Raw genomic sequence first — 15797 nt, 5'->3', positions numbered from 1 at the left:
TATTTTTTTAAATCGAAAACCATATTCACTATTTTGTTATGATTAATTATTAGAATTTAACTGAAATTAATGTTGATCAATTGTCTCGACAATACGTTATTTAAAAATCCATTATGGCCGCCCCCAGTGGCACCGTTTCAAGCGACGTGCAAACTGATTACTGTAACGATTTCCTACAATTCAATGTGAGATTTCAACCACAGAATCCAAGAAACCTTATTGATTCACAATGTTATTTTTTTTAATTTGTATCGAATTACTATCATGACTATTCACTTACACTACAGTAACACTAACAAGTTTGACCTTCCAGTTGCATAACTTTTTACTAAATAGTACTATGATTTATAAAGTCCAAATAATTATGAAGTCTTGAAGGCAGTTAGACTATTTTGATTTTGTTCTGTAATACCTTCTTACGACGTCGTAGGATATTTATTTTCCACTTGGTTATGATCAGGCATTACAGATCAGGCATTGTGGAAGGTTCCAAGTAATACACCTTATCGCTATTCGCCAATACGCCTTATCGCTATTTGTCCGCCATTGCTGGATATCACACAGGGTCCTGTAAAATTTTGACGACATAAAACAAAATATCTGACGCCACAATGGAAATGGGCCATTTCAAAAATAATGAGGATTTTTACTTTTTGTGGTATTTTTTTTATGAGTTAAGTATAGAATTATAACAAAGGTGTTATAAAATGCAGGATAGTCAGGGCTTGCTTGCTGCCAAGTTTCATGAAGATATCTCAAACCACTTCAGAGAAATGTTTTAAAAACAGGCCATTTTTGTCAGGAGTGTGACGCTTTTAGCGTGACATTTAAAAAAATAGAAATGTTCAGAGTAGTATTGAAAAAAGTGGATCGTTTTTATGCTAAACTGAAATATTTCTGGTAGTTGCTACATTATTAGTCTTAAATATTTTTGTAATTTTGTCCAATAAAATTTTAAAATAAGTAAACACTGACCTTTTTTGTGAAGGTATGTACAAAAAATAAAGTCTTCTTTTTCATCTTTCTTCCTTTTTTACACTGTTTCTCTGCCACTGCCTTTATTTTTCTTTATATTGTTTATCAAATTTGGAATTCAAAGTTCTTCTTTCTTTAAGCCTTTTTTTGTTAGCTTGGTTTAATAGGTTTTTATTTTGTTAAAGATGGTCCAACTTCCTCTGATCATCTTTTAATTTCAGATTCAGCCAGTATTTGCAGGTTCTCTCTTTCGAAGTCTCTTTCTTTGATTGATTTCTTCTAGAGAATTTTGCCCTGCTTATTTCAGCAAATCTAGTAGATGTTTTAAGGAATGAAAGTTTTACCAAAAGTTTCTTCATTTTACTAGCTGTCTTTCAATTATCTGTCCTAAAAATAAAGCTAATTTTCATATTTTTCTTAAATTGTTAAATTCATGTCAGGAGTGTGACGAATTACATCTGAATGGTTAATCCTTGAAACATCTTTAAATATACCATTTTAAATCAAAATAATTGTTCTATTTTGTACAAAATTCATTTCCTCACTTTCCTATATGATATTATAGTTGTACACACTTACTTCCTTTGATAAATTTGCATTACTGTGCACAAAAAATAGAAAAATAACTAATTAAAACTCATTGTGACAAAACAATTATGATAAATAACACATTTAAGAGGTAAATGATAGGAATATAACTTGGTTTCAACATTTCTAACACAAAGAAACTTGTGGGACTTGTCCTTGTGAAATTATGAATTGACAGAAAATGTCGTAAAAAAAGCGTCACACTCCTGACATATATAATGCACTCCCACATCTATGGTATAAACATATCACAGTTGTAATAATTTTTTTCCTTCTCTTTGGAATAGCCACTTCTGAAAAATAAAGAAGAAGAAAACATTTAAGTCCTATCTATTCTTTGGTAGATGTTTAAAGACACTGAGTTGTCACACTCCTGACATTTTTTGGTGCCTCTCTTTGTATTTTTTTTAAATGGCCCTAAAAAGAAAGTCCTGTTCGATGGCAAAAGATATCAGTAAATGAAATCAATTATATAGCAATGTGTTAAGTGAATTTTTGTGAAAGTTTAAAGCATTTTTCAATCTTTGTAACATATGTCAGGAGTGTGACAAAATACTGAAAATAGAAGGCTTTTTCTACATACAATTACATAAAAACGGTACAATGAAATGACATTTTTTTTTTTGCAAATGATCACAAAAACTCAGGGCTTTCAAAGTTTACTATTTTAACTGAAATATATTAAGATTCTTTTTATTGGCAAAAACTTCAATCACTAGTTATTATTATTTTTTTCAAATTAAGCTTTTCAATTTGATTGTTATTATATGATTTAGCAGAAAAGATGGAAATTTTGGTTTGAATTTTTTTTTTTTTCTATTGACTTTCATTTGGAAAAGGTTTGAGCAATGTTTTTTTAACTGTTTTATTACCAAACTTGTTTATAAGTAGTATGGTTTCTGTTCAAATTTTTTGAGATGTATGTTATTAAAATTTAAGATTATTCAATGTGTCTGTTTCATTCTGCCTGAAACTTTGGAATTATAAAATTTAAAGTATCAGTAATAGGGTAAGACAAAAAGAAATACAAAGTATTGAGTTTGAAATTGGACCCCCCATGTCACACTTTTGCCTCATTTTTTTTAAAATGGCCCAAATGTGATTGTTGTATGCATCAAAAGTTCAAGCGGCCGGGTCAGCTGGGATTAGCGATAAGGTGTATACCAGGCTGACCCGGGAATCTCTCCCGCTTGAACTATTGGTGTCATACAGCAATCATTTTTGTTGAACCTGCGACAGTAGTTGCAGAAAGCTTGACATAGGGATAATGATCAGGCGGTGGCGTTAGCTAACTTCTTAAAAGCTTTATATTTTAGAAGGTGGAAAACCTGGATATTTCATACTTTTTATATGGATGCCTCATGCTACAAAGTTTCTGTCAGTCACATGTCCTATGTCCTTGACCTCATTTTCATGGTTCAGTGACTACTTGAAAAAAAAAGTTAAGATTTTTGTAAAGTTAAATTTGGTATGTGCGTACCTTGCAAGGTCCTCATGCCCGCCAGACAGTTTTCACTTGACCTAGACCTCATTTCATGGATCAGTGCACAAGGTTAAGTTTTGGTGGTCAATTCCATATCTCAGATACTCAGATACATGTGGCAATAGGTCTAGGTGTACATGTCCAGCTGGCAGGTGTCATGTGACCTTGACCTAATTTTCATGGATCAGTGGTTATGGTTAAGTGTTTTGGTCTGTTTTTCTTACACTGAATGCAATAGGTCTACTTTATTTGGTGTCATCTGACCTTGACCTCATTTTCATGGTTCAGTGGTCAAAGTTAAGTTTTTGAGTCATGGTCTTTTTTCTAATACTATATGCAATAGGTCAACTATAATTGGTGTATGAAAATATTTGATGATCTATATGTCCGTCGCGCAGGTTTTATTTGACCTTGACCTCATTTTCACAGTTCATTGCTCAGTGTTAAGATTTTGTGTTTTGGTCTGCTTCTCTTAAACTATAAGCAATAGGTCCACTGGATTTGTTGTATGAAAGAATTGTTAGCTGTACATACCTGCCTGGGATGGTTCATCTGACCTTGAAATCATTTTCATGGTTCATTGGTCAATGTTTTGTTTTCTTGGTTAATGTTAAGTTTATGTGACAGTTGTAATAATGCTTTATATTTAGAACTATCAACATAATATCAAAGATAAGTAAAGAAGGTGAAACATTTCAGCATGTGCACTCTTGTTCTATTGTGGTGTCAGATATTTAATATTGTGAAGTCAAAATTTTACAGGAACCAGTGTGTTGTCCAGTAATGGCGCACAAATAATGATAAGGTGTATATGAGGCAGGCATGACATGTGAAAGGGGACGAAGTCTGTATGAATTTTTTTTTTTAATTCAAACATATTTTTACTTCAAAATCTATTAAAAAAGGAACAGAAATACTGTAATGTTTCCGATTTTTGTTCTGTTGTTATGGATTTTAGTTGTGAAGTTATTTAAGTTATGAGGTCATATATACATTTATTCAATGTAAACAAAGAAACACTATCATCAGGTTACCTTTTTTTTTATGTCAAAGAATTATTAAAAAATGAAATTGGTATTGAGTTCCTTACTATATTTTACTAGCATGACTAGTAGACTGATAAATATATATTTTACTCGAAGTCTCATCATTTCTCATGACAAACAAGACTGGAAAAAGGAAGTAGAGTCAGTAGATGTCTGCGCAAATGCGGGAAAATTAAAAAGTCTGAAAAATAAAAAGTTAACGATTTTGAGTGCATAAGCATGATTAGTCATTGTTAGTAGAATGTTTTTTTTGCAGGAAATTTGAAAATTGAAAATTTTTTTTTTTTTTTTTTTTTAAATTTAAATTATTTTTCTGCTGTGATAAGGAACTTCGTCCCCTTAATTCATGGTTTTGCATGATTTAGTAAATAACGCATCATGTTAAAAGTTTAGTCCCAATTATTATTATTATGATGTCTTGCAAGGCTATTTTAATTTTCTTCTGTGACGCCTTCTTAAGAAGTTGAATTCATGGGAAACCCTTTACTTGTTGGAACCTTCCACAATGCCTGGTCTGTAATAATCAGATTGTAAGCCAGATCATAACCTAGTGAAAAAAATTATGAAAAAGATGAACGAAGGCCATTTCAAAATGACAACAACTCATCTAATATTCAGGTGCTACTGATGCTGCTCAGTCAGCCTCTTATGATTATTTTTTGACTGGAGTTATTTATTATTTTTTTAATGTTTCTTCACAAATTTTCAGGAGAAATTACATGAATCCTCCTTGTCTAAATACTATTAGCTGTCGAATACAAATTGAAAAATATACAATTTTAATTCCGCATATTATTTCTATTTGCAGGACATACTAAGGCGGATGAGAGATATAGATGATAAGATTATATACGAATTAAACAACACAATTCCAACAAAATATTTTGCCAAAGAATTAAACATAACTGATCAATGTAAAAGTTTTTATGAACAGGTAAGTGACAGACAGGAAGTAAAACCCATTGTAGGTCATGTTTGTAGCAGATGTGGGATACTTATAACTGGCATAATTATCAGAATAACATTGCTGAACTATATTCATTTGGTTTATTCTTAACAGTCTGCACAAAAAACTTTTTCAACTGCTAGTCCAATATTTCAACATTTTTCTTATATGCTTATTGCTCCAAACAAAGTTTTGCATTAACCTACTAGTCCGAATAAAATTTCACTAGTCTGGGGCATCAGACTAGTGGCTAACCGTGCAGACTGCTTAATTGAGGTTATTACTCCCAACAACATGATAAATAAGACAATAAATTTGTATTGCCTTGATAACTTCTTATTATCACTGATGACCAAATGTTTTACAAATTCATGATATTGGAATGCTTAATTGAACTTTATATTTCATTTAAAAATACCATTATGGTAAAAATATTTGAAATCTGACATCCAACATTAATAGTTGAATATTAATGTTACATGTAGTTGCAAAAATATTTTATTGTATATTTTATTTCTTATAAAATTTTACTGAGTATGAATTTTAAAAATGTTATGACTTTTTTGGTCTCTTTGTCTAATTACTTGAGTTGTGATTTCTTTTTCAGTTGGATCAGTCTCATAGACAGAGGAGATCAATGATTAGTAGGTGTGTAACAGAAGCTTCAGCTCATGTGAATGAGAGAAAAAAAGAACAACAAAGCGACCGTGACAATGTTACTTTTTTAAAAAATCTGAGAAAAGAACAGAAAAAGGTATGCATTGAATATTAATCAATTTTTTATTGTTCAGCTTTTTTATGCCCTGCCTCCGATGGAAGATAAGAAGAATGGCATATAGTTTTGTAATCTAGGTTGTCCATTTATTTCTTCCTCCATCTAAGCAGAATCAGGTCAAAGTTTTGGTCAAGGTAGTTAACCATGAGGTCATGGTCACATGAAATTGCAATATAGTAGGCATGTTCATTATTCAAATTATGGTTTTAATCGTATGTTTTGAAGGAATTTCTTACAGTATTTATTTCTCTTACTTATCACCAGAAAAGTTCTTTTCTTAGGGAAAGTACTATTGTTGAAATCTCGAATTATTCAATGAAATTCTATTCAGATATTTAAGATGATGAAGGACAAGTCTTGAAAATGACCCTGATGGAAACTCTGATTGCATCTTTCGATCTGTACAGACAAGAAAGAGGTCTGCAGAACTGTTGTTAGGTTTCAACAGATCTTTAATATAATTAACTTTCTATTATTTGACTTTAAATACATAAATTATTTATTTTTATACGCCCGTCAAAATTTTGACGGGAAGTATTATGGTATTATTATCGGTATACAAATGTCCGCCGTCCGTCTGTCTGTCCGGTGTAAACATGTCGCACCGTAACTTGAGAATGACTTATCTAAATTTCATGAAACTTAATATTGTTGTTTCTTATGATGGTCAAATGATCTGTATACTTTTTGGTGAAAATAAGATTTCAACTTTTTGAGTTACGGCACTTTGTAACTAAAACAGGGTTGTTTTTTTGTCGAGCCTGCAACTTTTGTTGCAGAAAGCTCGACATAGGGATAGTGATCCGGCGGCGGCAGCGGCGGCGGTGTTAGCTAACTTCTTAAAAGCTTTATATTTTAGAAGGTGGAAGACCTGGATGCTTCATACTTTGTATATAGATGCCTCATGTTACGAAGTTTCCGTCAGTCACATGGTCAATGTCCTTGACCTCATTTTCATGGTTCAGTGACCACTTGAAAAAAAAGTTCAAATTTTTTGTAATGTTGAATTCTCTCTTATTATAAGTAATAGGATAACTATATTTCATATGTGCGTACCTTGCAAGGTCTTCATGTCTGTCAGACAGTTTTCACTTGACCTCGACCTCATTTCATGGATCAGTGAACAAGGTTAAGTTTTGGTGGTCAAGTCCATATCTCAGATACTATAAGCAATAGGGCTAGTATATTCGGTGTATGGAAGGACTGTAAGGTGTACATGTCCAACTGGCAGGTGTCATCTGACCTTGACCTCATTTTCATGGTTCAGTGGTTATAGTTAAATTTTTGTGTTTTGGTCTGTTTTTCTCATACTATATGCAGTAGGTCTACTATATTTGTTGTATGGAATGATTGTAAGGTGTACATGTCTAGCGGGCAGATGTCATGTGACCTTGACCTCATTTTCGTGGTTCAGTGGTCAATGTTAAGTTTTTGAGTTTTGGGTCTTTTTATCTAATACTCTATGCTATAGGTCAACTATATTTGGTGTATGGAAATATTTTATGATCTTTATGTCAGTCGCGCAGGTTTTATTTGACCGTGACCTCATTTTCACGGTTCATTGCACAATGTTAAGTTTTTGTGTTTTGGTCTATTTTTCTTAAACTATTAGTAATAGGTCAACTATATATGTTGTATAGAAGCATTGTTAGCTGTACATGTCTGCCTGGCATGGTTCATCTGACCTTGACCTCATTTTCAAGGTTCATTGGTCTTTGTTTAGTTGTCTTGGTTAATGTTAAGTTTATGTGACAGTTGTTATAATGCTTAACTTTATACTTAGGACTATCAACATAATATCAATGATTAGTATAGAAGGCGAGACATTTCAGCGTGTGCACTCTTGTTTTTTCACATATCGCACCGTATCTCAAAAACGTTTCTTGATTATTGCTTAAAACTTTACACACTTCTTAGTTATGTTAATCTTAATATCTGTATACTTTTTGGTGATGATTCAAAATTTCATTTTTGAGTTGTTGAGTATTTTGTAAAAAAAGGGGGAGGGGTTTTTTACCTGTTGTGCCGCATCTCAAAAACGATTTATGATTATTGCTTAAAACTTTACACACTTCTTTGTTATAATAATCTAGAGATCTGTATACTTTTTGGTGATGAATCAAAATTTTATTTTTGAGTTTTTGAGTATTTTGTAAAAAAAGGGGAGGGTTTTTTTTTTTACATGTCGCGCCGTATCTCAAAAACAATTTATGATTATTGCTTGAAACTGTACACACTTCTTTGTTATATCAAACTTAAGATCTGTATACTTTTTGGTTTGATTCAAAATTTTATTTTAGTGATATTTGTAAAAAAAAGGGGGGGTCACATGTCCCGCCGTGTCTCAAAAACAATAAATGGTTATTGCTTAAAACTTTCTCAGAAACTATTTATGATTATTGCATAAAAATTCCACACAAGACGTCAGGAGTATCATGCACTCATGGCGCAGCTGTTTATTTAATATGTAATGAACATTATCATTTTCAAGTGCAAACTATTTTGTGTAAATTATTTGTGGATGACAATTGTACACATAATATCAAAAATATGAATTTTATTTTTCAGCTACATTTAGTACAACAACAAGTTAACATAGAAGAAGTTATCAGAGATAGGACTATAAAGGTATACAAAATAGGAGTAGTTTGTTGAAATACCATTTTAAGCTCACATTTTAAGCTCACATTGGCCATGTGAGCTGTTCTCATCACTTGTGTACTTAGTCTCTTAAATTTAACAAAACAATTCTCTACTGAAACTACAGAAGCAATTAGAGTCGGGCATGGCCACAATCATCCCTAGGTTTTATAGCAGTCAGGGATAGAAATAAGATGTTTTTGTAATCTTTCCCAAAGGGCTAATACTATTCCAAATTCATACGCCCATTCTGGTTTTTACTGGCTTGTGAAAGTTTAGTAAAATTACCTCTTAGTAATGTGTTATCATTAATGCTATTCCAGAAAAAATATATGAGAGAGTTTTTATATGTTATGCACTTGAATTATTTTTTGTTGTGTTAGGGAATGTCTCAAAGTTCAACTTGTGTGGTTAAGTATGAAAAGTAAAATGCAATGTACAGTTTAAATGGCCTGAAAAGTGCCTTCAAACCCCCCACCCTTATATTGTTTTTCTTTCTTTCTGAAATAGCCCCTATGATAACATCCAATATCACAATTTATTGATCTCTGGAATCAAGCTGTTTCAACAGGGGGAATTATCTATCTTTTTCATGTTTACAGGTTCTTGTTTAAAGGAATGAACTATGTTATTTGAGTTTTGATATTTTGCCATCACAATATCATTCTAGTTGGTTAATTTTGGACTAAATGTTATACACATTGGTACGAAATGGTCTTTAAAAAAAATATACAAGAGCAAAATACAAAGTGCTTACATGGAAACAGACAGTCAAAAACTTATAAATCGATAAGATTAGAACAGAGTTATGGATTGACCAATATCTTTGAATGACAATGACTGTTAGATCATATTAAAACACTTTGAAAGTAGTAAAAAACTCCAGATGACACAGAAGTTAGCAACAAGATTTCACCATATGACCTTCAACATTGAGCAAAAACCCATAATGTATAGCAGCAATAAAAGACCATAAAATGACAAATGTCAAACAAAATTCAAAACATCAATTTTTCTTTTATATTTCAGGCATATTATGAAAGATGTCGGAATGCCTACAAACCTCCACTTGACGAACCTCCAGTGGTATGACAAAGACTGAACTTAGTTTCATGCTGAAGGATTTAGTTGTATGTGATATTGGAATGTAGTGTGAGAAAAAAGCATCCAAGAAAATGAATGTATTATTATCATACAATTATGTGTGAAATGGATTGGATGATAAGATAAGAAATCCAAGATCAATTCAGTTATTCTCACTCAGGTTTTCTTCTTTAAGCATGCCCCATCAAAGGGAGATAATAAAATTCAGCTGTGATCAAGATATGAGTATACTGATAAATATTGATGATTCTTATTTTTATGTTCTAAAAATAATTTAAAAGTTGTATTTTATTTGTAAACAATAATGTATGTTTAATATAAAAAAAAAGAATTATCAAAAATTCATTTGTTTAGAAGCTGTTTGGTGTATTTTGATTTATTTTCTTTAATTTAAAATCATTATTAGCCATGGTTACTTTGTTTCACTTTCACTCGTTATGTAATACTGAATTACAGACTTTTATATTGTCCAATATTCATTTCTATTTTCATAAATCTTGAAGTCCGTAACTGTATAGCATGTTTTGTTACACTAAACTTTTAAAAGTTCACATTCAAGAAAGGTCAAACACATTGAATAGGACTAATTATTGAGAAAGTATTTTTTACTTCATTTTATATGTATATTTTTGTTGATGATAAAAAATGATTACTTTTCAATAGAATTTAGCGTTATATTTTAAGCCACATTGTATATATACTGCAACTCTGAAGTACACCTCATCAGTATGTCCTCTGGCAGTGTTAACAAAATAGGTCTACATGACATATATTATATGCTTTTTCAAGTTGATAAATTATAATCATGTTCTTGAACCTCAGCAAGTAAGTAAGCATCCAACTGAAATTAGGTTTATTGAAAAAGTACTCTTTAGTGAATACTAAAGTAGATTATTATCTAGGATAACATTCTGATTTGCTTTTTAGCTCACCGTTCCAAAGGAACTGTGAGCTTTAGTCATCACTTGGCGGCCGTCGTCAACCTACGTTGTCCGTCGTCGTCCATCTGGTGTAAACTTTTTCAAACATCTTCTCCTCTGAAACCACTGAACCAATTCCAACCAAACTTAAGCTGAATGATCCTTAGGGTATCTAGAATAAAGCTTTTGTTTTATTTTCTGTTTTGTCAAAAAACATGGCCACTATGGCTAAAAATAGAACATAGGGGTAAAATGCAGTTTTTGACTTATAACTCAAAAACCAAAGCAGTTAGAGCAAATCTGACAAGGTTAAATTGTTCATAAGGTAGATTTCTATCAGCCCTGAAATTTTCAGATGAATCTAATAACCCATTGTTGGGTTGCTGCCATTAAATTGGTAATTTTAAGGAAATTTTGCAGCGTTTTGTTATTATCTTGAATAGTCTTAATGTAATGTAATAGAATGATCTACAAACACATTACCATCACCAAAACACCATTTTGTCATGAATTTATCTGTGTCCATTGTTAATACGCACATAGACCAAGGTAAGTGACACAGGCCCTTGAGAGCCTCTAGTTATAGATAGAGATAAACTGTTTACAGCAAATATGTTCAGCAAAGTAAGATCTACAAATAAGTCCATACGACCAAAATTGTCAATTGACCCCTTAAAGAGTTATTGCCCTTTAAGGACAATTTTACACAATTTGTTTATCATATTTTCTAACTTTAAAAAATCTTCTTTTCTGAAATCACTGAACCAATTCCAACCAAATTTTAGCTGAATGATCCTTAAGGTGTCCTTAAATATAGAATATAGGGGTAAAATGCAGTTTTTAACCGGATTTTTGTGACAAAAATGTCTGTTATTGATTTGGGGATGTACGGCGGGCAGGCAGCAATCAAATGTTGTCCGTGCATTAACTCATGAACCGTTCAACCAAAGCTTTTAAAATTTTAATATGTTATTACTAACAACTATACGAAGGTCAAGTTTAATAATGGCGATTTTGACTTTTACTGTTCAGGAGTTATTGTTCTTGAAAGATTGAAAAATGGAGTTTCCAGTCGTGTCCGTGCATTTACGCATGAACTGTTCTACCAAAGCTTCCCAAATTTTAATATGTTGTTACTGATGACAGAATGGAGGTCAAGTTCAATAATGACGATTTTGACTTTTACTGTTCAGGAGTTATGGTTCTTGAAAGATTGAAAAATGGTGTTTACCGTCGTGTCCGTGCATTTTCTCATGAACCATTCAACCAAAGCTTTTGAAATTTTGATATGTTGTTACTGATGACAAAATAGAGGTCAAGTTCAATAATGACGATTTTCACTTTCACCATTCATCAGTAATGGTTCTTGTGATATTTCCAGGACACAAATAAATGTTAATAAATCCGGTTTGCTGTCGTTGTGACAGCCTCTTGTTTGAATATATATCCAAAACCAAAGCATTTAGAGCAAATCTGACATTGGATAGAAGTGTTCGTTAGGTCAAGTTCTATCAGCCCTGAAATTTTCAGATCAATCTAATACCCCATTGTTGGGTTTCTGCCACTATAAAATTGCTAATTTTAAGAAATTTTGGAGTTTTTGGTTATTATCTAAAATTTTCAGCAAAGTAAGATCTTCATTAAACCAAAAATACAAACTACGATGAAATTGGACACTTAAACTCTTAAACGAAAGATAAATGCCAAAAAATCAAGGTGAGCGATTCAGGCTCTTGAGAGCCTCTTGTTATTTATAAAAACCTTAAAGTTTTTGGGTTTATTTGAAAATCACTGTTGTCTTTTCATCTCTCTTGGTTAAGATCAAGTAACAGTAAATGGTCACAGTTTTTGGCTAAAATTTTGCATAAAACTTTTGCACTTTGGACTATAATTGATAATTAATCTCTTGTTTTCTGACATATTACTGATTGAATTCGGTCAAAATAGATGAACATTTTTATAGATACGACACAAATTGACAAAAAAATCTTAAATTTGTCTTAAAATCATCAAAATATCAATTTCTATAACATAGATTTTTCTTCAAACCTATCTTTATTTTTCCATGTATTGACCAATCTGTAACCTAGTTTGTATCGAAAAACATCAAAAATCAACATTTTGCTGCTTGTAAAGTGATGATATTACACTTATTTTAATGTTCACCCAGAACACCAAAGTGTTAAATGTAAAAATAAGGATTTCTTGACCGTATTATTATTTTACATCCATAACAGGAAAATGTATGGATCAACAATATATACTGACTGCCAATGAAAACACAACACATTTGTTTTTCAAAAAAAATCTTATAATTTTTATTTTATTTATATTAGAACTTTGTATAGTTTGAAAAATGACTTTTAAGACAATTGTTGACAACTTTACGGTTGAGTGATTTTTGGAACAGATGCGAAGTAAGGGTTGTTTTGAACCGACATAAACAGAGTTCACCGGTTTTCAACCTACGCACCATTTTCCCGATTTTGTCATTTAAAGCTTGGCTAATATCATGAACTTTCCCGCCCTTATTGTTAAGAAACTGCAATAAACATCTAAGTAAATGCCAGGACTTTCTGACAACCAGCGACATGCAGTTTTGGGCATGATCCAATGAAGCCTTTCACAGAATACGATTATGAGAAGACTGGAGTTTTAGCCAAATAAAATTGAGAATGGAAATGGGGAATGTGTCAAAGAGACAACAACCCGCCCAAATAAAAAACAACAGCAGAGGGTCACCAACAGGTCTTCAATGTAGCGAGAAATTCCTGCACCCGGAGGCGTCCTTCAGCTGGCCCCTAAACAAATATATACTAGTCCAGTGATAATGAACGCCATACTAATTTCCAAATTGTACACAAGAAACTAAAATTAAAATAATACAAGACTAACAAAGGCCAGACGCTCCTGACTTGGGACAGGCGCAAAAATGCGGCGGGGTTAAACATGTTTGTGAGATCTCAACCCTCCCCCTATACCTCTAACCAATGTAGTAAAGTAAACGCATAACAATACGCACATTAAAATTCAGTTCAAGAGAAATCCGAGTCTGATGTCAGAAGATGTAACCAAAGAAAATAAACAAAATGACAATAATACATAAATAACAACAGACTACTAGCAGTTAACTGACATGCCAGCTCCAGACTTCAACTAAACTGACTGAAAGATTATGATTTCATCATATGAACATCAGGCACAATCCTTCCCGTTAGGGGTTTAGTATCATACCATCATAACATATATAAGAAGAACATAACCCGTGTCATGCCAAGAACTGTTTTTAGAATAAATGTGTTTAGTTCCGATGCAAAGACCTTATCAGTGACTCAATATTAACGCCAAAATATGCAATCTTTAATGACTTGACAACAGTATCGTAATTATATCCCTTCTTAATAAGTCTATTCAAAGGTTTTGTAAGTTTCTGAGGTGAATACTGACACCTTTGTGCTTTATAAAGAATAATCATTCACAAATTCAACCAAAATGGATCAATTAATGATAAGCCACAATCCGGGGTACAAAAAGCAATAATAGATCAGCAAGACTGATACATTTGGTTTTAAACATATCCGATATCAACTCTGATGACTGTCCAAAGGTCACGAGAGTTCAATGGTGGTCACAGTAGAACCTTTGGAGCAATTTCAGTAAAGCACCATTTGCGCAGAAATTGTGAAAGAGCACCTCAGTCTTTTCTTAGTGACATCTAAACGGCCGTCTAGCGTGAACATCGAAGTCTGTAGACCAAAAATCATTCATTATGTACCAAAAACAGTCAGTGGCGGTTACATAGACATTTGGCACCCGCCTTGGCCAAAAGTCATGCTTTTCACCGGATTATTGTCCGATCGAGCAAATTTTGCATCAGATTTGACATGGTTTAGGCGATGAAAACCACCACCAATATCATAAAGTCAGCTTGAGTTTTCTTTGCGAGACAAGTGGAACAACATTCCGCGGGATCACATTAAACGTCCGGGATGATCAAGTCCTTGGCACTGTCGAGATTGCGCTGCACCACGGGGTTGTAACATTTTCTGTAGGAACTGTGGGTTGATGATTCGACATTGTTTGTTTCGTTTACCTATTGCGCCCGAAAGATGACAATGAAACATTTTTGTTTGATATCAATCTATTGTTAAAATTGTTAATTTTCAAGAACAATTTATTTTGAAAGATTATCATTTCTAATATAAATTTTAGTTTGGAAAAACCAAGTGTTGCGTTTTCATTGGCACTCAGTATATTTAAAAAAAAAAATCTATGTAATTGGTACTAGAAATTGGAGATCTGATAATTTTAAGACAGATTAAAAAATGATTTGACACTGATTTTAATTGCTTTCTTTACAAATGTTTACCTATTTTTAGAGAATTCAATCTGTGTGATGTTTCAGAAAATTAGGGATGAATGCATTTATCTTCTCATTTTCAGTTAAAGTTTATTGGGCCAAAGTTATATGCCAAATTTTACCAAAATCTGTGTCAGCCCATTTACTCTATTTTGACCCTCGCTTTTAAGTCTTAAAACTCTTTCATCCAATTCAAATTCAGTACAACTGTTGCAGAGGCATTTGGTTCACAAGATCTTAATATAACAATACTCCAACAGATGGTCAAAGTCCCTATAAGTTAACACTAGTAGAAAATGAAGAAATAAAGTCGGTGCTAACCATTGTACAATATGGTCAACTGCAAATGATGAAGATGATGATGATGGTAAACCAAAGTATCAAGTAGGAGAATTTTCTGTCAAATGGTGTCGGTGGAAGAAATTGACATAGTCCCATAAAAATTGTCAAATCAGTCTAATGATAGCATGGTCAATAGAATATGAACACCGTGTATCATCAGTACACCGGATATAGGTACTAAGCAAGCGGAACATCATCATTTTTGACCTGACACGGTAAGAAAATCTTTGTTTTGTTTACATAATGATGAAGTGAAGACATATAATCCTACCATATGAGTTTGGCACAAACTTAAAAAGATGTTGGATATAGTCCATAACCAAATCCCTAAAGCAATGCAGATGACAATAAATTTTGTATCATAACTACTGTAAAAAAAAAAGATACTTTGAAATAAAGGGTATTTAAAATGTATGCAGTTGCACCTGTGTGAAAACATCAGATTTATTGATGTGAATCAAATTGTCATTTAAGTTCATATGAATTACAAGATGAAGTACCATGGGACCTACATTTAGATGTAAGTAAAAGTGCTGCATTCAGTTAAAGAAAACCACCTACCTTTCAAGCGTGACTGATAAATTTACAATAAAAAAGAGACTGGAGATAACAAAGGGA

The 15797-nt window shown here is 32.4% G+C and overlaps 2 protein-coding genes across 2 annotated transcripts in view; one reads left to right on the top strand and one right to left on the bottom strand.

Moving 5' to 3' along the window:
* LOC139490679 (glucose dehydrogenase [FAD, quinone]-like) overlaps positions 1–15797 on the bottom strand; it is a 542951-nt gene that overhangs the window by 356907 nt on the left and 170247 nt on the right. The window lies entirely within an intron of this gene.
* On the top strand, positions 66–10222 carry LOC139490684 (protein MIX23-like). The gene is made up of 5 exons (XM_071277604.1): positions 66–185; positions 4901–5026; positions 5646–5792; positions 8382–8441; positions 9483–10222. Exons 1-5 carry the CDS (start codon positions 114–116, stop codon positions 9543–9545), a joined length of 468 nt encoding a protein of 155 aa, XP_071133705.1. The 5' UTR covers positions 66–113; the 3' UTR covers positions 9546–10222.

Source organism: Mytilus edulis, chromosome 10, assembly GCF_963676685.1.
Source record: "Mytilus edulis chromosome 10, xbMytEdul2.2, whole genome shotgun sequence".
Lineage (NCBI taxonomy): Eukaryota > Metazoa > Mollusca > Bivalvia > Mytilida > Mytilidae > Mytilus > Mytilus edulis.
This window is presented reverse-complemented; position numbering and strand designations above follow the sequence as displayed.

Bases quoted from the DNA above. Each gene is read 5' to 3' on its own strand.
- LOC139490684 (XM_071277604.1), top strand. From the start codon at position 114: ATGGCCGCCCCCAGTGGCACCGTTTCAAGCGACGTGCAAACTGATTAC. The intron at 5,027-5,645 runs GTAAGTGACAGA...TTTCTTTTTCAG, and splicing joins GTAAAAGTTTTTATGAACAG to TTGGATCAGTCTCATAGACA. The intron at 5,793-8,381 runs GTATGCATTGAA...TTTATTTTTCAG, and splicing joins TGAGAAAAGAACAGAAAAAG to CTACATTTAGTACAACAACA.